The sequence below is a fragment of the Xiphias gladius genome, chromosome 5 (genome assembly GCF_016859285.1).
Source record: "Xiphias gladius isolate SHS-SW01 ecotype Sanya breed wild chromosome 5, ASM1685928v1, whole genome shotgun sequence".
In the NCBI taxonomy this organism is placed as follows: Eukaryota; Metazoa; Chordata; class Actinopteri; order Istiophoriformes; family Xiphiidae; genus Xiphias; species Xiphias gladius.
Window position 1 is genome coordinate 13,485,809 of NC_053404.1, and position 24,081 is coordinate 13,509,889.

A 24,081-nucleotide genomic window follows, 5' to 3' on the forward strand; every position below is an offset into this window, starting at 1 on the left:
AATGGATGAAATTTTGGCTAATTAATACATAAGATCGTTTTTAAGAAAGGGGATGCCTCTTTTTTAAGTAATAGCAACCAAATTGGTTTGTGGTAATATTTTGTTAGCGGGGTATGAGATCAGGGTGTTTATTGAGGGAGGATAAGTCTAGTCTTACCTCTTTTGGCTGTAGGTTATCAGATCTATGGTACCTGTTCGGCTAGTCTAGGAGCTAGCCAAACAGGTACCATAATTGACCTGGCTGTGCTCTGCTGGGGTTTGCTGCTGACTCATCAGTGGCAAATCAGTAATGAGTTACGGAGGTGACTGCACCTCTGCTCCATCATAAATGAGTAACCGAAGCATTCATCTCCTCGTAACTGAATCAGAGCCAAATTGGGCTGCTGAGAAAACCATTATTGATCTGCTTGGATTCTACGGGGGTTAAAAAAGTGGAGGTATGAGGGGTTGAGTGGGTACTGTAAATAGTTGTACAAGCACAGAAATGAACAACAAGGTATAGAAAAGTAGATAATACATGATGAAGAATGAAAGGTGTATAAGGGTTGCTTGGTGACAGGAAAAAAGATGACATTATAGTTAATGTACATTGCCCTTCACTACCTTTAACCTTGTATTATCCTTAATCATTTCCTAACAATCACTTGCTATCTTGATCGACCCCATCTGCAGTATAGAGTGTAGAGTTAGGTTCAGAGGTAACAGCCTGGTCAGATATATAGAGATGAGAGATAGGGTGCTCATTATCATTTTGCTTGGATCAACTTTGACCCTTGCTCTCTGCCTTTTGCTGAGATTTTGTGGGCCATTGTGGAATAGAACTATACAAAGGTTGGAGTTTTTAAACAGTGTTTAAACTCATAAAATCTCAAGCAGGTTTATTTTGCATTGTTAGAACGTCATTGGTGTATATTGCAATGAAAAAAAAAGAAAGTTTACCTATAATAAATGCAAAAACTATATTAATTTAATAAATTATTGCTGTTTCCTGTAAATACATGCTACTTCATGTCTCTTTAACTGCTATAATCACTACTGATGTGTCACCGGAGAAGATAGTACATCCAGTAGATATGCCTGACTGGCTTATGTTTGGGTGATTTTACGATTCCTCACCTACTTTAGAACAACAAGCATGAGTGGGAAATAACGATATTAACCTGACTGAATGATGACGAGAGAGAATAACCTGTCTATGGTGGGACTGTAGCGCTTCAAAAACAGAGTTTCAGGACTGCAGAAATTCAATCTGCTAAACCCTGCCAGTGCTCATTCTTTTCTAAATTATTTATGCAGTTAGTCTGTTGCTGTTTTCACTTACAGAGTCACCCACGGACAGACAGACACAATGCACAGATCCCAAGAAATTAGACAACTATCCCATATAAATAAGAATTAAAGTAACTGCATAATAAATCTTAGGAGAAAATTAGTGTAATATAGTAATGTTTAGTGATACATAAGAGTTTAGCATGAATTAACAATTTCACACTACAGGTACACTAAGCTGCATTGTGGAAAAAAGTAGAAGAATATTATCAGAATGTCAGGATTTTGGAAGTAGGTTACCTGTGGCTTACCAAATAAATGCATTCTAATATTAATCTATTTTGCATTACTGGAGATACAGAATATGCACAAAGCAGAAACCTGTTGTAAGTGGTCGCTGCGCTGTTGCACAGGCATCACAGTCGAAGAGGTAGCGACTTGAAGTGATCTCCGGATGAATGGTACCAGCCTGAGGGATATCATTTGACCCATCTGTGCCTGACCGCAAGACCTTAAGGCGATATAAGGCTTCTGGCCCTTTAAAAGCAGAGTCCCGATTTAGCCCCTCCGCAACACTGAAGGAGCTCCATATGGCTTCCTCTCGTTGTCTGAGTTACTAGCGTTGAGCACCTCAGCTTCAAATTGGAGGGAAGAGATCGTCCACACCGCACCGAATAAACGGTTCCCGTGTCGGCAGGTGGCCAGATGATACGGCGGCGGAGCGCGGCGGGCCAGTATCTTTCACCAGAGCCGGGAGCTTCCTCTTCAATAAAGCCGAAGGAGGAGAGAGGAGGCACGGCAGTGTTGGTGCATCTGTCCTCGCCCAGGTTCGCCGTTGTTGTACCAGCTTAGTAAACTGTGATGTCGGGACCTGTTTGCATTGCTCTCACTTTCCTCACAATGTCCCTTCAGAACCATACATACTCTGCCGTTATTGGGCGCACTCGAGGATGAATATTGTCCTGCTGCTGGAGCTCATGCGGGGGTGAATGAGCGGAGATCACGACGCTTTGAAATGGTTGGAGATGACAAAGCCGGGCGGGCGGGCAGGCAGGCAGGGAGTCAGCAGGTTAAGAAGCGAGTTGCATCCTCCTCGGTCACTTTTTTGGGGATAATTTGTGAGTGTAGCTTAATGACAGCCGCGATGTTCACCGGGTCCTCTCTCTGTTACATATGGGCAAGTTGACGTGCTGCTAAAACAGACAAACCCGGTGTGTTTGTTCGCCATTGTGCATCCCTCAGCACATCCATTATACGCGGGGGGTCCCGTGGGCGTAGCGAAACGCGCTTGTGTGAATTGACTTTACCTGCATAATCATACTGAAAGACAAGGGGGGCAGTTTATAACGGGAAACGTCACTGAATCTACCCCGCCGGCTTCAGCATACAACAGTATACGGTAGCCTCTAGCACTAATTGGTCGCCTTCGCTTTTGAACTGTAAACCACGTCTCCCGTCTATGTCTCTGTCTCTCTCTCTCTCCCACCCTCCCTCTCTCTGTCTCTCTGTCTGTCACTCGCACTCACTCAGCCTCGCCTCTCTCTCATCAATCCAACGGTGCAGGACCTGCTTGCTCGTCCGCCGGTTACCGCAAGGCAGATGATGAGATGTCCGGCACCACTTCCCAGGCGGATCCCGTAGACGCCACGGCGCGGACGGTGCTGCTCAACCGCCCACAGAATACCAAGTTCTGCGACAACCATGTCAGGTAGGTGTCGCTTAGGGCTTTTATCAACTGCACCTTTTGCTATGATGCAGGTTGCGTGACTTAATATGCACTGATTTTTTTCGTTATGTGTGCACTGACAGCCGAATAGTAGTCTGCGTGATGAGGTGCCCACAGAGCCTCAGTAATGTTGATCTTTACTCATTTAGGGTTTTAATTGTTTCCCAGAAGTTTTATTCAGTGCTCAACAAACCATAGCAAAGTATGCATGTCACCAGATTTATGAAACAGCTGGTCGTGTTTGCTTTGTGTTTATTCAAAGGGTAATATGTTCATCCAGACTATGCTTACTGTAATACAAATTACTTTTCCACCTGCAGCCTTTTCCAGGGAGGTCAGAATGCAGGGTCAGTTTATAGGGATTTGGTGTCTTGCTAAAGGACAGTCGGGCAGTGTGGATATTTGTTCAGAGGCTTTAAACCCATGTTACTAGGTTAAAGGACATTACAGCCTGTTTGTATGTTATTCCTTCTGGCATACCGTGTGCAACATGTAGACTTTGGACCACTGACGTTTTCTCTTATTTTCTCTCTCTTAAACATTTCCCTTTCTTTTAGTTTTGCCTTAAATTACAATAACATAAAAAATGTTCTTTTACTTCTACAATTACTAAAGTTTTACAGGAGAAACTCTATTGGTAAGGCAGTTTAATAACTCACCTATTAAGTGATTATTTGCAACTCCTCAGCGGTCCCAAAGGGTGAGGCTGTCATATGCCCTTGAGAATCTCAGTTGAAAAAGTGCTTGGCTTATCCATTTAACAGGACTGTGTTTCTTGATCAATATGTCCTCATGTAAATTTAAGGCTGCCAATACAAGTAAACTAAGTACACTAACATGTGTTTACATAAATTACAGAAAGTGTCTTAGCAGTGCCTATTTGGTCAGAGGTGTATTCTGTGTGTGTGTTATTTGAGAAATTGAGAGGGGGCATTGTAGTATGAGTGGCCGTGGATTTCACCGGATTTCACAATCTGATCTGATTTCTCAGGATTCTCTTGGTCATGACCTTCTGTGGTGTGAGGTGTTTAGGCAAGAAGAAGTGGGCAACAAATCTTGGACCACTCTTCATAAGAGGATCATTATTTCACATATTTTCCTGGTGGTCCCCTGTAGTTCAGCACTGAACATTTGACTGACTTTCTAGCTTGTATGTAGTTACATGTCAGAGGCAGGGCCAAACGGCACATACTGCAGTGACGATTCTCTTTTATCAATATCATCTCTGCTGTTGTCAGCATGTTTAATGGGCTCGACTGTGTTCATAAATAGTAAGTTGCAGTCAGGCAACCAGTATTACAGTTTGATTCCGACAGATGCCAACGTAATTTCTCTCCTGTCTTTACCTTTCACCATTCCTATTTGTATGTACTAATTGTTGCTGGCGCCATAGGGAGCTCATGTTCTGAGAGTGGAAAGCTTGTTGTTAGTCCGTTGACATCCGGTGGTCCTGTCATTATTGTCAAGAGATTCAATTTCACTTTTCAAAGAGCCAATTTCAGCTCTACAAATAAGATTAAGGCAGGTTCTCCTTGGCTCATCTGATTGGATCATGTGTAGTGTCCTGCCGCTGCTGCATGCTGATTGGAGAGTCAGGAGCGGTCTGCTCCAGAAGTGTGCCCTTTGATGTCCCTGTGTTCCTGTAACTCTTGAGTTTATGTTTTAAAGGTTCAATAGCTTTATTGATTTTTCTGAGATTAAAGCCTTGTAGCTTTTATCTGTATAGTCAGCTCACCTCCTCTCCATTCCCTCGGTCCTCCACCTCCATATTTCATTGTATGCAGTTGTTTTTATACAACATTAGCAATAGTGCTGCTCTCCTGCACACAATGCAGCAAAATGTATCTTGCTCATCTTTCTCAGAAAAAAAAGATGTAAAATGAGAATTTCTTTTACAAACACTTGCATTTCCAGCAAATCTACCTGCCTGTTTTCTTCCCCTTAGAGGGATATCTCCTCTTTGAATAACTCCTCTCTTTAGCCCAGTGTTTTCTTTTGACCTCAAGTGTATAAAGAACTTTGACCTTTTTTTTTTTTTTTAAATAAAAACACGACAAAGCCACACAGCAGCAGGAGAGTGTCACTCCTGCAGCTAACAGCTGTTAACACCACCAGCAAGTTGGATATCTATAGTATGAAAAATAACACAGCCAGATGTTTTTGACTTGTTTTTTTTTTCCGGGTCCAATGGAAACGTGCGTGTCGAGTCACTTGTCTTTGATTAGATTAAGGCAGCTTTATCTGTTGGATCATAGGTGTACTATTGCTAACTCTGAGGTATCCAAAGCATCGGGGTCAGGATAGTGTGTGTGTGTGTGTGTGTGTATGTGTGTGTGTGTGTGTGTTTGTGTGTGTTTGTGTGTGTGTGTGTGTGTGTGTGTGTGTGTGTTAGAGAGAGAGACCAACAGCTGTTGCTATTCTGTTTTGTGTGTAATGTCCTCCCCTTTGTAGTTTTGAGACTGTGTGAATGAGGCAGATGGAAAAAGTGGGTATGGGTTCATCTCCTAGGAGATTCTGAACTGTGATGGAGGTGTGTGTTTTGCCTATCAGGTCATGCACTATGCGCAATCACGCACACAAACACACACACAAACACGCACTATCCATTAAACATGGATACATTGCAAAAGCTCTTAATTTTCACTCAAGCCACACACTAAAAGAGGCAGACCTTGGCTTGAAGGTTGACATTTTTATTTTTAGGTTCCCTAAAAGCTGTTACGGTAGCTCCTGGCTATAATAAGGCTAATCAATACAGTTGTCTGATCAATACAGTTGATTGACAGACAGGTCGCCAAGGTTTCTTGCACCTGTTTTCTGGGGCTCTGGGTCTAAATTTAGATTAAAAGCATTGGCCTATTTTTAGGTACGATGTGTGTGCAGCCCATAATAGCTCTATTTGCCCTCTCTGAGCACAAGTGAGTGCTTCTGAAAGATTTTCAAGTGCTGTAGTATTAAAACCCAAATGGATTCCATTGTTATTTAGCCTTGAAGGTAATGCCGCTCGAGTGTATTAGGTAAAAAAAATTATTAGCACACCATTTATGCAGAAATTCCAACTTTTACTAATGCACTACCTGGCTCTTCTTCCTCCTCTCTGAATGTAAACATGGTGTAAAGTCTTCTCTCTCCTTGTCTTCTTTGCAGTACTACCAAATATGGGGTTCTCACCTTTCTGCCCCGGTTCCTCTATGAGCAGATCAGGCGGGCTGCCAACGCCTTCTTCCTGTTCATCGCACTCATGCAGGTAACCCCACACACAAGACTATAGCAGCTGTCAGCATTGATGGGTCAGAGTGCTGTTTTTTTTCTTTCAGTTTGATTCGGTGGCCCACAGAGGCTTTTAGATGATAGGTCCTGTTTTTAAAACATTCCAGGATTCCCACGGGCCCAGCTGCCTCTGAAATACTGTATTATGGATTTTCGAAAGATGTTCTCTTAATGGCAAAAGTTAAGATTTGGACAAAAGGAACAGAATAAAAGTATCATTCTAATCATTCACATAAAATATGGTTACTTTACAAATGGGTCACTTTGCAGATTTATGCTACTACTGATACATCAATACACGTTGATTAGATATTACTTAATTACTCATTTACACAATTATATATTGCATGTTGATGGTATTCATCATTTTTCTTTTTCAGGGGCGGTAGTAGAAGAGGGGCACTTGGGTTTTCTTTTTCTTCCGTGATCCTCATGAAAAGTCGCACTACCTTCCGTTGTGCTAACATGGCTCAACCCACTGCCGTGTGTGATTTGAAATAAGTGGATATTAGGATGTAGAAAACAATATCTGTCTCAATAGCTCTGTTATCGTTATCAAGGAGAAGCTGAACTGGTTATTCTTAAAAGCTAGCATGTATCCGCCTAGTACAGTGACAAGCATTTGCCATCACTGTGATGGCCCTTATGGGTCCTTCAAGCTACTCAACACTCTCTATCAACAATGATTTCTGAGTGTTGCCTGTCTTGACTCTCATCAGCAAATCCCTGACGTATCACCGACCGGTCGCTACACGACACTGGTCCCACTCATCTTCATCCTCACCGTGGCTGGAATCAAAGAGATCATAGAGGACTATGTGAGTACAACAGTAGCCCCTGCAACATGGTCAGAAGTTAGGTTAGGCTTATAACTAATTTTTAGGAGAGCGGGAGATCTAATGGTTTTCTTGAAAGCTAATGCATCTTTATCTGTGTCTTTACAGAAAAGACACAAAGCAGACAACACAGTCAACAAGAAGAAGACAACAGGTATCGTGTGTGCTTGTTAGTGTGCATCAACTGTCTGTGCACTTTTCCATGAGTGTGGTTGTATCTATTTGTGTGGTTTTGTTTTCCTTTCATGGCTGAGTGAATGGCTCTTGCCTGTCACTAACTGTAGCGCAGGCCACGCAGCCCCAGACAAAAGTTTAGAAAGAGCTGTTTATGAGAGCTGCTCTATAGGCTGACTGATGGCTGTGTTGTCCTTGTCTCTCAGTGCTACGGAACGGAGCCTGGCAGACAATCATCTGGAAACAGGTATAACTAACATCACAGACTTTATCTTTGTTGCTGTCTCACTCATCACTCCTGCACTTTCTCTTTCTCATTACCCCTTGCCGTTCTACAAGTCTGTCTAACACACTTTATTGCCAGAAATGACCTGGAATAACACTGCGAGAAGTGCAATCTTAAAAGTTACATTTATACAAGAAGTAGAGAAAATAAGAAATAAGAAAAATAACAGGAAAGGTAATATAATGACATGATACAATAAATATAAGCAAGAAAGGATTAATAAATGTTGCATATTTTGCAGCCAAACATACAGCATATCCGCCTGTTTAAAAATGGGGATTAACGAATCAAATTTCTAAATTTATTGCATTATTAAATAGTAACATTTGACTATGAGGAGCTGCATTTTTTTCCCAATTTCACCTGTTGTGCAGTGATCACAGATGTTTTCAAAATTTCTTGTGTCCTACTTTTTTGTGTGCAGACTGTAGTCATTCAGATTGTGTTGGGTCAGCATCTGTCTGTGCTTTGGACAATAAAATTAAACTCTTCCAATTAGTATTGATGTTTTAGGGCAAGATAACAAGTGCATTTATTTATCCAATGTTCCAAATAAGTATGTCTTGTTTGTTGAATAATTAGGTTTTGTCTGTCCGCCTGCAGTTCATCTGAACCAGTGACCTGCTCACACAAAGCTTTTTCTTTCAGTGCAGCCAAAATAAAGTATCACAGGAAAATGAATCCTGGTTTGTCACATTGTAATGCATGTTCAATGTATGTTCCTTAATATCGAATATGACCTTTTTCTTAAATGTACTCATTAACAGAGTCCAGCTGTGAGCAGTCTTGCCCCAGCAGATCAAGTCAAATCAAATTTGAGTCCTTGTTATGTGGATAACAACAATAGAGAGCAGAAATTAAGCTCCATTCTTATTCAGGGTCAGTACAGGTGAAAGAATTTGCTCCAGCTGTGATAAGTAGTTTCCCCGAAATGCTCCATTTTCTTCTTAACTTTCATTGCTACATATTTTGGCTTTGTTGTGCCATAAACTACCCACTAGGATTTTGGACAATTTTTTATTTTCTTCCTGTATCAAACCTTTTTTCAACCTTAAAACATGCTAAATTTGTGCTTTGTACATGATGATTAATTACATGGTGTAAGATCAGTAGAAGAGTGCTCTGTTAGAAAGCCATAAGGAAGATCCTACAAGGAAGAGCTGTGTGTAGACATCAATAATGCTGCAGTGAACATTACCCGCAATTGTGGTATTTGTTGGAGTCAAGATTATCTCCCCTCCTATGTACTGAGAAAACAAGTCTCTGGCTACATATCTCAGGAGAACAAGCAGCCTGAAGATCTAGATTGAACAGTTTAGACCGCGCCTGATGTAGCACTCTGGCTGTGTTTAAGCTTCTCTGTTTGTCCTGATGATGATAGGTCCACATGCTTTCCCGGACCTCAGTTTTCTGATGTTATGAAAGAGTTCTTTGTTTGTAATTGGGTAATCCAGAGAATGGTTTTAAAGGGCCTTAAAGGGTTTTTTACTTTTTCTCAGACTTGTTTTTGTTCAGACTATATGTCGAGTGACATCGTCTCCCAGTTTTTGAAGAATTATTTTTCGAAAATGCTACAGTTTAATAATGTTATTTCTTTAGATTGGCTGCAGCATTTATCTTGTCGCCTTGAAATGAGTTGAACTGCTCCTTATTTTCACTTTGTCTTTTTTCTTCCCTTTCTCTCTGCTTTGTAATCTTTGTATCTTATTCTGGTCTGCCCCTGTTGCAGCCTGAACAAAGCAGTTAAAGTTATGCACTACTGTGCTCAGCCACTTCTCATGTCTTTTTCTCTCTTTATTGGCTGCCTTTTGACCGGTCACTAATTAGCCTGCCTGTTGTTTCCCCTCTCTGCCTTCCTCCCTTGCCCCCTCCCCCTTCTATTGGCCCTTATCCTCTGTCTTAACACCCCCTTTTTCTTTCTCCCCACCTTTTTTTCTCCCTACGCTGTTGCACTGCTGCATCCTGGCCACAAGGTGGCAGTAGGCGATATAGTGAAGGTGACCAATGGCCAGCACCTTCCAGCTGACATGGTTATAGTGTCCTCCAGGTCAGACTTTAGTGTGTATAACTGTGTGTGTTTGTGTATGGGCACACAAATGCATTTGTGTCTGTTAATGTGTGTCCCCTATTAACCTATTCTAATCAGTTGTTGTGTGTTAGACTACCTTTAAGGGCTGCAACTAATGATTGTTATTTATATATTTAATTTTTATTTGATTATTTTATAAATTTTTAAGTATATAAAATGTAAAAATAATTATGAATTTTTAGCTTTAATTACTGGAAGCTTAATTATTGTCTTCAAATTGATCAGCAGTCCAAAAAAAAGTCACAAACGTTCAATTTAAAATTGTATGAAATGATATAAGGGAAGCAAATATTCATGTCTGAGAAGCTGTAACCACCAAATGTCTTATCACTGAATCAATTATTAAATATTAAAAATTGTCATTGATTGATTTTCTGTCAACTGCTGAATGAATGATTTTAAGCAAACAATATTTGGATGAAACTCTGCCTCCTCTCCATAGTGAGCCGCAGGCCATGTGTTACACTGAGACCTCAAACCTGGATGGAGAAACCAACCTAAAGATCAGACAGGTACGACATATGTCACTTTGTCAGATTTCTCAGCGGTGGAATCTGCATGTAGTCAGTGAGGAACTTCTTCACTGGTCAGAACTATATGAAGTATAAACAATGTAAAACCTACATTAAAATTTGAACTAGATTTGTACAGCTTGATAACTGCGGGGGGTCACCTGTGTCGAGGAGCTTCTAACCTACCTGAAAGGAGGTAAATAATTTTGGTTTTAGTGGGGGCTTTCTGTTGTCGTTTAGAAACATCTACTACTAATTACTGCAAGTAGATGCAAGTAAACATATTAATTAAAGATGTTAGAAAACACTGGCATCAACTTTTAGGACTCTGTATCAAATGAAACCTTACTTCCTCACAGTCCTCACATTTGCATCCATGTGGGTCACACACAAGATCTAATAGTGTTTCTTGTTGTTCTCTCTCTGTCTCCTGTTTTTGTTAGTGTTTGACCTGTTTTGTTTTCATGTAACTTGCTTTTCTGTAATTTACTTTGTGATCATCCTGTTTGGCAAAATGCCTCTTAGTCTTTCCTTGAATTGACTTATCGCGGTTAATTTTTTCCAGGGTCTCTCGCTCACAGCTGGTGTTCAGACTCTGGAGGATTTGATGGCACTGTCTGGTCGCTTGGAGTGTGAAGGCCCCAACCGACACCTGTATGACTTTACTGGCACACTGCGGTTGGAGAACCAGAAGTGAGACTCACACATACAGTTTTTTTTCCTGATAAGATATTGATTGGCAATTTCTAACATGTATAGTAACTCAGTAGTAATTAAATAGCATCTTTGTAGTATATTAGTATCCTTGTAAGACAGATGTGGCTAAGAGAGCAGGATAAAAATACTTACATATCATAGATTTTACAGTTACCATATCCAACACAAAAGAAATAAAAATTTAAAAGTCAAATTCTATTCAAGTTAAAAAATTTGCATTCTAAATGAATTAAAATTTACAGAGAGTTTTATAAAACAAAAATTTGAGGCAAAAAAGCTGGAGAAGTGACTTAAAAAAAGAAAATACTTAATAATAATTAATAATTTCCATCTAAATGCAGCTATTATACCCACAAATAAGTTGCTCCAAATCTGCATTCATTTATCATGTTTTGTGCTTATCACTTCTCTTTTTCTCCTCAGTCCAGCTCCCCTGGGCCCAGACCAGGTTTTGCTGCGTGGTGCCCAGCTCAGGAACACTCAGTGGGTTTTGGGAATTGTCGTCTACACTGGCCATGACTCCAAACTGATGCAGGTAAACCCAGTGTCTTGTCTGAATTAAGTAAACTGTCTGTGCATAATGTGTGAAAATCCACGCTTCAAAACATCCAAGAGCTAAAGAATTTTAGAGTTGAATTTGATATTTTTTAATAGTTAAAATCTTTGTTCCATGTGAACTTCATAGGACTAGTTTAGAGTTTTTAATTAACTGTGACACATTCATAACTTGGGGCACATCCAAGCTGAAAGGTACTTCTAATCTTCAGTTCCAGTGTCGGGATTGTTCACGCATTCTTCTGCCAAAAAAAACTTTTAATTAAAACAATAAAGGGTTTAAATTGTCCTGCTAGAGAACTTTTTTCCCTAGAAACAGCATTGTAACTCGATAAAACTTCCAGTATTTGTGTGTTTGTCACTTGTTATATCATTGACCTTTCCACATCCCAGAACTCCACGAAGGCGCCACTGAAGCGCTCTAATGTGGAGCGGGTGACCAACATGCAGATCCTGGTCCTGTTTGGTATCCTGCTGGTCATGGCTCTGGTCAGTTCTGTTGGTGCTGCAATCTGGAACAGAGAACACACTGAAGATGCCTGCTGGTACCTGTCCCGGGCTGGTGAGAACATACACGTAGACATACCACACTTCACAGCCTTTAATTTAAGTGTCCTTACAGTAATGAAGAATTAGGACTAATACACAAATTAAGGGTCAGTAAATCAGGTAATATTGTGTGTTTGTGCAGGTGACATCTCCACAAACTTTGCATACAACCTGCTGACGTTCATCATCCTGTACAACAACCTGATCCCCATCAGCCTGCTGGTCACCCTGGAGGTGGTAAAGTTTACACAGGCCCTCTTCATCAACTGGGTATGAACCGTCTGTGTTTTGTAAATGCATGTTATCAAATATACTAACTATAAGCTGTCATATATTCCTGATAACTTTGCTTGTGTTTTTGTTTTTACTCAGGACGTGGAGATGTACTACTCAGAGACAGACACACCGGCCATGGCTCGAACGTCCAATCTTAATGAAGAACTGGGCCAGGTCAGTTCCTCCCCCTCATCATAATCAGTGGCTAAAGGACAGAATGACCATAACATATGCACTCTCAGTTAATGCAGGCCTGTTAAAACATGCTGTGTTTGCTTTCATTATCTGTGAAATGTCTTACTTTGTCTTACTCAGGTGAAGTATCTCTTTTCCGACAAGACGGGAACTCTGACCTGTAATGTCATGCACTTTAAGAAGTGTACCATTGCGGGAATAACATATGGGTCAGTCATCTCTTTTTTAAAATATATTCTTGCCTCTCAAGCCAGCTACTAAAACAAAAAATCAGCTCAGAATTCCACTAAATGCACCTTTTCCCTGATCTTCTTTTAATCTCTAATTGTTAAACTAATTCATGTCTCAGACTAACTTGTAGTAAAGAATGAGCTGTTATTATCGCAGTTGATTGAACTCTTGCATGATTGCACAAATGAACTAATCAACTCGTCAGCTGATTCTGAACTTATTCCTTTTGCACTATAACCTCATTCAACACTGCAGCCATTTCCCTGATCTTGACTGTGATCGTTCAATGGAGGACTTCAGGTTAGTGACCGTCTCCTTCTCCTCTGCCCTTCTCATCTCTCTTCCCTTTCTAATGTTCTTTTCTTAATTTTAGGCTCTGTATGTTTTCAGAAATTAATGTACTGTGTATGCTTTGATCAGAACAATAGACAAAGGGTTTGTTTATTTTAGACTGCAATGACATTTAAATGCCAAAAATATGAGTTTTTTTTCCTGCACAATAACTGAAATAACTCTTCTCACGATTGTTTTTTGTCTTACAGCAATCTGCCGTCCAACAGCAATAACTCTACAGAGTTTGATGACCCTACTCTCATACAAAACATTGAGAAGAATCATGTAGGTGTCTCTGAAGCTTTTCTCATATTTCTTTATTTGAAGTCGATCCTGTCCAAAAATGACTGGAGTCTGGTGTTAATAACCGTGTATGCTCTGGTTGTGTGTTTGTGTGTGTGTTCAGCCTACATCCCCTCAGATCTGTGAGTTTTTGACAATGATGGCAGTGTGCCACACGGTGGTACCAGAGAGAGAGGGCAACCAGATCATCTACCAGGCCTCTTCGCCAGATGAAGGAGCACTGGTCAAAGGGGCCAAAGGACTTGGCTTTATATTCACTGCAAGGACACCACACTCAGTCATCATTGATGCTGTAAGTGTGTATCTGTGTACTGTCCTACAGTAAGAGCTGCTTTCTGTAACTGCAGGAACTGACATTTTGTTGTGTATTTTAGAGAGGAAAAGAGATGAGCTATGAGCTGCTGAATGTGCTGGAGTTTTCCAGGTAATACTCCCATAAATTTCCCTCTGTCAGTAAGTAATTCTGTGATATAAGATTGTAGTGTGTTTTAAAAACTTAACCCACTGCTTCCTTTACAGTAACCGCAAACGCATGTCTGTGGTGGTCAGGACCCCTAACGGGAAGCTACGGCTGTACTGCAAAGGAGCTGTATGTTTATCTCATTATCATTGTCAACCAGGACCCCAAATGTCTCAGGACTATTTTTCATAAGGCATTGTATTTCAATTCCAAGTCAGTTATTTTGTGTTTTTGCAGGATAATGTCATTTTTGACCGTCTGACTGAGGCGTCGCAGTACAAAGAAATAACTGTTGCTCATTTGGAACAGTTTGCTACTGAAGGTAAGAAGTAAAAAAAAGGGAGTGAGGGAGGAGGTTGAAGCCACACTTGAGTTTCTTTTTGCCTAAAAACAATTCTTTTGCTTCACTAGATGTTCATTTTCTCTGTGTTGATGTTGTTACCGATAAATGATCTTTCTATTTTGCTTTACTGTTACCTCAGGGATACATTTTTGCCCTGTATTAATAATATTGTGGCTGTTGTCTTGATTTCAAAGACTTTTTTCATGGTTTTTGAACTGGGGTGTAATCTCATCTTCAGAACCCCACATAGCTTTAATGGTCCAACACAGAGGAACAGACTTAAGTCACATACTTTCAGATCACATCAGGCTTGAGTTAAATATTTGATGGCATCAGGCTTGATTTGGCAAAATGAAAATGTTGCTGTTTGACATTTATTTTACCGATAATGACCAATCACTTCACTTGGACTTGAGCCTTATGGTTTGAAAGCACCCCCCCCCCCCCCAAACATACACACACACACACACACACACACACACACACACAGTTTACATTACATCAGAACTATCATTCCAGAGTTTTCTCCATTCTGTCTGCTCAGTCTTTTTCAGCTTTCCAGCAGGAAAATATTGGACTATTCAATCCCACTTAAAAACATAATCTATTTCTCTTCCATGACCAGACTGATTGATCGTCTTATTCTCCTCTGATCCATCCAGGCCTGAGGACTCTGTGTTTTGCCTATGTGGACCTGGAGGAAGGCGCCTACCAGGAGTGGCTAAAGGAATATAATCGGGTCAGCACTATACTCAAGGACCGCGCTCAGAAACTAGAGGAGTGTTATGAACTGCTGGAAAAGGTAAACACCACAACTTCTCTTTCTCTGTAGTGATGTGTATTTTAGTGCTCTGACTTGATGTGAGATGTCTTGGCAAAAACAAAGTCCCTGCACATCTTAAAATATTTATATTTTATTTTATTTTTTTATTCAATTGTTTTATTTTTGTTTTGTTTTGTTTTGTTTATTCTAGTCTTAAAAAATGAGTTTACACTTAAAAAATTGACCTTGTAGAGATTAATTGTGCCTGTTATTGACAGGTAAGCTTTCCAGGGTGGACAAGTTTATTTTTCATTAAATTTCCATTTGTAGCAGATATAAAACTGAATAGACTTATAGATAGATTAACATTAAATCAAAGCAGAGACCTGAAAGAGCATATTCTTCTGTAGACACACTAACACACACAAACACCTCATGTTTGCCAGCAGGTGGCAGGGTAGCTCCATTATTTCCCACACTTAAACAGCCATGATGTCACTTCATTTCTCATCAAGTACTTACCTTCCAACACACACTCAAAGGCTTATTTGTACTTAACTTGTGTGTCTTTTCTTTTGTCACAATATAGAGACACATACTGTTCTTTGCGAAAAGGTTGACCAGTATGGAAGTTGATTACTGGTTGGTCAGAAAGGTAACACTGACATAGTGATATACTGATTTCAGAATTATTCCGTAGATAGTTGGAACTTAAAGGTGGGTAAACCAAAGATTTAGAGGGGAGAGTCGAGGTGAGAAAAGTAAGTGAAGAGCAAAAAAAGAGGAAGCAGGAGGAGGAGGGGAGCTAAGACTGGGAGACCACAAGGGTAATTACCTGCAGCAGCTTGCCAAAAGCCCCATAAAACTGGAGTCAACAACAGGGTAGTGTTAAATTGTGTGCCTGTGCGAGTGTTTGTGTGTGCATCCAAGTGTGTCTAATGAGGGTACACGTGCATTTAAATGCTGAACAAATTAAAGCAAGGGGGGGGGTAATGGGTTACTTCTTGGCACGAAGACAAAGAGTTGGTACAGAGTTCCAAAATGAGCTGCCTTACCAACTGAACTGACCTTGCTGGCATCGTTCTCATCCTTAAATTAGATATGAATGATGTTCTTTGGAGAGAAAGAGCCCTCACATACAGGCTGGTGATATCTGGCTGAATTTTTAGCCTAAATATGATTTATTTTAACTTGCTTTCCTCATTTGTGCCATATTTTGTTCTCGCTATCTTTTTGAATCTTACACATCAAATTATTTCTTTCTCTTTCTTCTTCTGTTCTTCTGTCCCACCAACAGAACTTAATGCTGTTGGGCGCCACAGCCATAGAGGACCGTCTCCAGGCTGGCGTGCCAGAGACCATCGCCACTCTGATGAGGGCTGACATTAAGATCTGGGTCCTCACTGGAGACAAGCAGGAGACTGCCATCAACATAGGTGAGAGGCAAACATTTAAAAGTAATCCAATTGACAAAAATCTGAGTTTTAGATCACAAGTAGTGTGTGGAAGCTGCAGCCTGACATGCAGTAGTCTAGGAAACTGTATGTATTGTGTTAATTCGATTAAAGCTAGAAGAATACAGGGCACTATGTGGGCTGTGTAATGCAAGACATGTTTCCAGTCCTGAAGTGAAAAGTGCCAGTGGCCAGTGTTCTAGTGGTAAAGGGGACTGCGATGACATTAGTGCGTATGGTTTCCCTCGGCAGTCACGGAGGAAGTTGGTGGCAGATGTCCAAAAAAACAAAACTTGGAAAACAAATTCACACTTTGTTTAAAAGTTGGGACTTTCTCTGTAATATGCAAATCCTCTTTCATTTTTCACAAACCTGTGTATGATTGAAGTGTCATCTTCAATTACCAACATCATGATTTTCTCCTTTTTTTTTTTTTTTTTTTACATCTGCATTTGCATCCAAGAAAATTGTCACTTTGCTGTTTTGCTATGTTTAATTGGAGCATGATGTAGTTGATCGATGCATAGCAGAATACTACAAGCTGATAGATGAGAGTGGGATCAGATAGCTGTGTGCGGAGCAAGATTTTGTAAATTCAGTTGTACATGACACCAGTTTTTCACCTTTGTTTTGGGTTTGAGCAAATCTAATCTATCTCCCACCCCCCACCCCATTCTCTACCTTCCACTATCCGTTTCTGTTTCTCAGGTTACTCCTGCCGTCTGGTGACACATGGCATGTCCCTCATCATCGTCAATGAGGACTCTCTGGATGTGAGTAGACCCTCCTCTTCCTCCTGCTGACCTCATTCCTTCACGTCTGTGTCCACTATGTATAGTTTTGGGACTTTTTGTGTGTTTTTGTTTGTTTACAGTATCACTAGGGGGTCTTTAGGAGGGTTACCGTGGGAACTAGGGTGTGGTCCACTGGCAGATTGGTGGGTGGGGCTCATTGTGTGTTTACAGGTGCAGGTAATTAAAGTCTCTGGTGTCCCTTTGGAGAAAGGGATGAAAAGAGACATGCAACAAACTGTCATTTCTATTCCTCTCTTTTTCTTTCCTTCTTCTTCTGTCTCTGTCACAAATATCCACATACAGTACCTGGCTTTCAGTGATCATGGGGTATTCTCACACTATTTGTGGCTCTTAGTCTAACATATTTCTAGTTAAATGCCAACAGAATGTACAGACTGTATGTGTTACCATATATTAATGTTCCTGTTAGAGGGAGATCTGAGACTTTCTTTATCTTTAGATTAGATTTATACCCCAGTTATGTGTTCTTTGTTTTCAGGTTTCATGTATGACTTTACCTAAGTGGCTTGATCGATGTCATGTGTCTCAATGTCTGTCTCTTTTTCGCACACTCTCACATGCAGTCCCACACTCCCACATGTGTGCTCACACTCAGGTATACGCACAGGCACAATCACAGTGTGTTCACTTTTACAGAGTTTGTTTATATGTGAGACGGGGGAGATTATGGCTCATAAATTTTAAGCATAGGCACTGTGTGTGTGTGTGTGTGTGCTTGTGTGTATTTGTTTGTGGGTTTGTGTGTGAGGGCTGTCTTGTTGGCCCAAAGTGTGTGTTAAACCTTGATGTAAAGACATCTATGTTTAACTTCATAATTTTCTTGCTTCATGTAAATCATTGCAGAGATGGTGGGTGTCTTGGACTGTGAGTTTGCTGTGAGTGATTTTTATTAGTCTAAAGCATGCTCAAAATGACATTAGAGATACCTATGTGGTTAACATTACATCCAGTTTGAATCCTGTGTAAAAAGATTTCAATGTAGGTCATCATCTTAAATTTAACTGTATTTGCTTTCTTGTATTATGCCAATTTTTAAAAGAAATTTTTGTGAAATTTTACCCTTTTACTTGTATCAAAGTAATGTGTGGTAGCTCCCAGATTTTCGAAACTGCTGGTCAAAAGCCAGACAGCGTGCAAGGCCACTTAGAAGCTGAGTCAATTGAGTTGGACAGGGTGAACATTTCAAGGTAATAAGAGCACTGTAGCACTGTAATGTAGAGAATTAGATACAATTAGCACATGACGGTGAAAACCAATACAGTTAGCACCGTAAGTGGATCTGTCTTAGTAGGGTTTGGAAGATTTTATTAGCAGCATTTCTACCATATTTGATCACATGCTGTACTGTTCCAGTAGATAGTTCAAAGTCTAATTGCTGTCTGGTCAGTATAGTCTGGGTCAGAGAAAACATTTGGATTTAATTGGTGATTACATAAAAACTTTTCTTTCTGTCATTTTTCACCCATGATTATTGCTTATACATATTTGAAATTCTTTTTTTATCAGCTTTAATTTCAGCCAAAGAGAATGTTATGCCAGTCTTCCTTGGGGCATTTCTCTACAGAGATTACACATAGACATAGGTAGGTCCAATAAGACAGGAGTTTTATGTTATCATAAGGTCTGAGTATTTTTTTCCACCCACACATCAGAAAAAAAACTTTCTAATCTCTTTCATAGGAAATATTTTCCGGCAGAAAAAAATCCTCCTCCCTAAATCAGAATGATTTGTAATGAGGATGTAGCAATAGAGGATTTAGGCCTTTGCTGAGAGGTTCTGTCTAAACATGGAACTTCCAGTATAAACAAAAGAAATTCCAAAATCGCACATTTTTGAGACAAATCATTCCATCATCTAAAGTTGAATAAAAGTGAATGGCAATTAGAATTGATATCTTGTTTAGAAAGGAGAGATTGTGTAAAATTAGCTAAATATTTGCTATGACTGGAATTATCTTTAAGATGATTTTGTGTGAAGTAGTTTTAGACTTTCCTTATGCCAAATGCAGATAAAGACTTTCCATTCATTACACTGCATTTAGCAGCAACTTGAAACAACTTGATTGAGTAGGGATTTCATCTTTGATCTGGAAAGTCTGGCAAGTCCACCCTGCTGATGTGTCCTTGAGCAAGTCTTTGAATGTTCACCAGCTCCAGGGGGGTGCTGTGCTGTAGCTGACCCTGACTTTCCTGTGGAGAAGGCCAATGACAAAAGGAAATGTCTCATTTTGGAATGAATAAAGCACTACTCTTTTGTAGAAGATGTTTAAGAAAAAAAGAGGGGTTCATAGGGTTCTTTTTTAAGTGGCTGTACTAACACATTTCTGTATTGCACTTAGAGACAGAGGGACAGCTGGTTGACATGAAAAATAATCCGTGGGTCATGAGTGGAATTTTTAATGTAACAAGTGCATGATCTACAGTATGTTTTAGTGCCTGGGGCATTCGTAGCATCCACTTTCAAGTGGGTATAAATACAGCGCAACAAACATGAGACAGAATAAACAACATCTCTAACTGCTGCAACAAAACCCAATTAAAAAATGGGAGAAATAAATGCAGTAATGACACCCCACAGATAAGCAGATATTTGTCATATCAGATATCCTCGCCTCCATAAAGTTCATATTAATAACTCTACGCGTAAATCTAGATTTACATTTGGACATATGGATGTAAGAGAAGAAACATTCATGCTCACATACATGCATGTATCATGCTCGTGTATGCAAACGATGTCACAGTCATGTCTGCCGATCAGCACAACTTCAGAGACCTCTGGTTGTGACTGGCAGTCGGTGTGGATGAAAGCAACACTGTCGTCATTGCAACACTTATTTCGCACTTAAAATAACTTGTGTCGGTTCAGCTTATTTATACACATGGCTGTTTGAAAGTGGAACCTGCACAAGTGCGAAAACAGAAGCTGCTTATCAAATCTCACCTCAAAGTCGACCGTTTGCCCTCGTTTTTTGAAATTTGTCCCACATATATTGCACCTGCCTTCTCCTGTTAGCATTGTGAAGGCTGATCTGTGTGGTAATTCTTGCAGTTGCCAGTCCTGGTGGGACTTGCAACCCCACCCATCCTCTTCCCGTCCAAGCCCATTCTCCGCTCCATGTCTCCTTCACACCACTACCTCCGCATCTGTCAGCAACCTCTCTGTGCACAGGAAGCGACTTCACAGGAAAAATGTATGTGTATGTTAAAGGGAGAGTCAGAGGGAGAGCAGGAGCAAGCAACAAAATATGGTCTTTATCTTTGTGGAAGTGCAGGAGTGTGTTTTTGAATAAAGCAGGGGGAGTGTTTATTGTACTTCATGTATGAGATAGACAATCTGGATAGAGAAAGAAAGAGGCAGAAGAAGGGGGAGACTTGGCCGAGCCATGTAGGGGCAATGAGTGAGTTGTAATGCGATCTCCTTTTGGTGCTCCTCTGCATCAAAACAAACCCTGTGAGCAATGCCTCCTGGGTAAACAGTTTGTGACCACTGAAGCTGTGAGAAGTGCCTTCTGTCACTTTCAGAGCACATGCCACACACAGACTGACACAAATTTTTGCCCTGTCTCCTTCTGTTAAGTCAGTACTGAAGCATATGAGCATACGAATGTAAAGTCTTTTTTGTTACCTTCCTTTTTCTGTCTGAGTCTGACTATGACACACACACGCACTGTTTACACTAGATGCAGTGGCACATGATTACACTGATCAGCTTGATAGTTCTGAATATACATTACATACTAACTTTCCCACAATCCCTCTCTCCCGGTCACGCTGCCCGCAGTACAACCATTAAACAAACAACATCTCTCTTCTGCTCATTAATCAAATACACACACTTACATACACACACACACTCACGTTTTGTAGTGCTTCAACTTGCATGCACTATTGTTCTGTCATTTTTCATTTTACAATAGTTTTTGTACACCAGCCACTGTTAAAGACAACATGTGTGTCTGTGTCTGTTTTTTTTTTTTCTTATCAGCTGTGTGTGTGTGTGTGTGTGTGTGTGTGTGTGTGTGTGTGTGTGTGTGTGTGTGTGTGTGTGTGTGTGTGTGTGTGTTTCTGGCTCAGGCAGCAGAGGATGTGGGTGTTTGCACAGATGCGCAGTCTGATAATTAAACGATGTATTAAATCTCACTGGTGACAGAATCTGCACCTCAGATATGAGCATGTCTTTCTCCACCTTCTTCTCATTCAGCAGGTCTCTCTCTCATTCAGCCTTTTCCCAGTCTTGTTCACACTCCTTGTCCTTCGTTGTTCTGCCTTTATTTCTACCTTTTTCCATTTATCTTGCTTAGTCCGTCTTTGTATATTTAATACTCTGCCTATGTACACTTGTTATAATGGATCTAGCCATTGGTCTCTTTGAATGGAGAGGGTGGCCTGGAATGGATCAACATTTGGCTTTCCCCATCCTTGTGTGTGTGTGTGTGTGTGTGTGTGTGTGTGTGTGTGTGTGTGTGTGTGTGTGTGTGTGTGTGTGTGTGTGTGTGTGTGTGTGTGTGTGTGTGTGTGTGTGTGTGTGTGTGTGTGTGTGTGTGTTTCTGTGTGTTTGTTTGTTCTTATGCATTTTATGGTCAAGTATGTGATGTGAGAAGGTGACCTGTGGTATCTCAAACTGCCTCCATGACCTGCACATTTTGTGATCCAAATATAAACCTGATAAAATTCCATGCAGAAGGGCCTGTGAACATGCTTTACAGAGTGTGTGTGTGTGTGTGTGTGTGTGTGTGTGTGTGTGTGTGTGTGTGTGTGTGTGTGTGTGTGTGTGTGTGTGTGTGTGTGTGTGTGTCTTAGAGTTTCCGCCCTCCTCGAGCTCAGATGCACATGAAAAATAAATAGTTATTTTGGAACTTAAAAATGCTTGCTTATGAGATCTGTCATAATGGAACTGGTGCAATCAAAGAATTAAGCAATTTTTTTTCTCTAAGTCTCCAAAAATAGTAGGTAATTTAGCGTGAGAAACAGGGAAACTACATAGTGATGCATTTTTCTTTGGTATCATGTTTTATAGTCTTTGAGAAAGTGTTAACAGATTATAGTGGACCCTTGTGAGCTGTTTCTTTTCATGTTAAGACAGCTTTCTTTTCTCAGAAGGAAAAAGTTAGGTCTGGACTTGCTGTGTTTAGTAGGTGGCTGACTGTTATCTTTTAAGAGTTAAGCTAACTAGTGTTTGTATCTTAGTTACCTTTTTAATCTTCTATAGCTCCCTGTAGACTTAGCCTGGTTATTATCCTGGGTTATTTTAGCAGCCGCTAAAGCTATGACTGGACCTGCTGTGACAAGTCACTGTGGTGTATTAGTACCTCACTGCTAAGATGGTGAATGTTTGCATTGATGTGAGGGTTGATTCATGTATGCAACCCGCTCTCTGTGCCTTTATGACCTGATCATTACACAGGTTGTTATTATGGTGAATATCAGACAGTGAACCACTGAACCATCAATATATTTCCCTAAATAAATTGAAAGGTAGATGTAGAATTTGCAACTGTCTCCTAAAACTCCAAATCATATCATGTTGGGAAAAGCTTCACAGCATCAAATCCCATCTAGAAAGTTGTGTAAGACTACAAGCATCAACACCCTCTGCCCCAAAAATGTACAGTGTTTTTATACAATCATTTTTCACTTACATGGTGTTTACTTTGCATTATGCTGCTGAGGCTTTTTGTGTCCATTCCTCTGTGATGAGGTGAGGACAACCAGGGAAAAAGAGATTTTTGTCTGATTCTCAAATGCACTACACACACACACACACACACACACACACACACACACACACACACACACACACACACACACACACACACACACACACACACACACACACGCACACACAATCCCTGTTCACTTCTACTTCCGTGCAAACGGACACACATATACATGCACACGTTTTTGAATCCTCTATAAAAACATATGCAATTCACACATACACATAGCCCTTTGATTCTCAGAACTCTGACAACCTGTAATCTCCTTTAATCTTTTCATTATGTTTTTGTTTTCCTTTCCCCCTGTTTGGGGAAAAAGGTGAATGCAAACAGGAATTCTGAATACAAAGGAAAACACACAGCCTCAGGCTGAGAAAACAAGAGCAGGGAATTTCTTGGGAAGAGAGGGGATACTTATGTGCAGAGGGAATGCATGTGTGTATCGCTATTTGGCGAGAAGAAGAAAGGCTGCATTGTTGATATGATTGTATTACATACATCTATATGTGAGTGTGGTTGTATGTTGCTTTTTTGTGTCTTACACATGCTGATCATTTGACAGAGGGGTAATCTCTCTGCAGGTCACTGGACTCTCAGGACTGATGGCCACCAATAACCCACTGTGAGAGACTATGTAGATTCTTAATGGTGCCAAATTTTCCCCTCTTGTATCCAGAGTTTAGTCTTGTGTAGCTGATTGATGAATGTTCAGTTATATTGTCCATGTTTTCCAAAAACAATTCCTGTTATGGGACATTTCATTTTGCATTATTCCTTGTTTATTTTGTGTGGAAGCTGAATTCCACATTATACAACTAACAAAACTGTCCCCAGACAGAGAGTAAGTGAGATGTGTGTGACAGTACTTGATAATACTTGATGGGTGAACCATTTTTGTTCCATCTGTTTAGTGTTGGATTGATTTTAATAGGTAATGAAGTCACCTGGTGATCTTCTCAATGTAAAGAGCTCTTAGTAAAAGAGCTGTTGAGTTGAGTAAAAAGGTCTTAATTGGCCTAATCTTAGTTGTAAAGTAATGACGATTAATAACTGAAATCTGACAATTGTTTCTTTTCTTTTTCATTTCTTTTTATTTTTTATTTGTTATTTTTTAACAAACAGAAAGTCCAAAAAACCTCTTTAGTATTTAAAAGGTACAGATGGATTACAAAAGGCAAGGTTGAAGCATATTACATCTAGACACA

General features: G+C 40.3%; 1 protein-coding gene across 5 annotated transcripts in view; it reads left to right on the forward strand.

Moving 5' to 3' along the window:
* Nucleotides 1-24,081, forward strand: part of atp8a2 (ATPase phospholipid transporting 8A2) — a 49,504-nt gene that overhangs the window by 4,851 nt on the left and 20,572 nt on the right. For 2 of the 5 annotated variants that reach the window (XM_040126665.1, XM_040126669.1), the window contains exons 2-23: nt 2,800-2,977; nt 6,143-6,242; nt 6,985-7,083; nt 7,210-7,255; nt 7,482-7,522; nt 9,535-9,608; nt 10,093-10,162; nt 10,728-10,855; nt 11,303-11,414; nt 11,828-11,996; nt 12,126-12,253; nt 12,356-12,433; nt 12,575-12,663; nt 12,941-12,985; nt 13,228-13,303; nt 13,425-13,613; nt 13,696-13,745; nt 13,841-13,910; nt 14,019-14,103; nt 14,787-14,926; nt 16,185-16,323; nt 17,050-17,114. In XM_040126665.1, the coding sequence (XP_039982599.1) occupies nt 2,800-2,977; nt 6,143-6,242; nt 6,985-7,083; nt 7,210-7,255; nt 7,482-7,522; nt 9,535-9,608; nt 10,093-10,162; nt 10,728-10,855; nt 11,303-11,414; nt 11,828-11,996; nt 12,126-12,253; nt 12,356-12,433; nt 12,575-12,663; nt 12,941-12,985; nt 13,228-13,303; nt 13,425-13,613; nt 13,696-13,745; nt 13,841-13,910; nt 14,019-14,103; nt 14,787-14,926; nt 16,185-16,323; nt 17,050-17,114 (2,171 nt within the window). Of the gene's footprint in view, nt 1-2,574; nt 2,669-2,799; nt 2,978-6,142; nt 6,243-6,984; nt 7,084-7,209; nt 7,256-7,481; nt 7,523-9,534; nt 9,609-10,092; nt 10,163-10,727; nt 10,856-11,302; nt 11,415-11,827; nt 11,997-12,125; nt 12,254-12,355; nt 12,434-12,574; nt 12,664-12,940; nt 12,986-13,227; nt 13,304-13,424; nt 13,614-13,695; nt 13,746-13,840; nt 13,911-14,018; nt 14,104-14,786; nt 14,927-16,184; nt 16,324-17,049; nt 17,115-24,081 lie in introns of those variants that run through there. The other 3 variants (XM_040126668.1, XM_040126666.1, XM_040126667.1) reach the window with 3 other exon arrangements.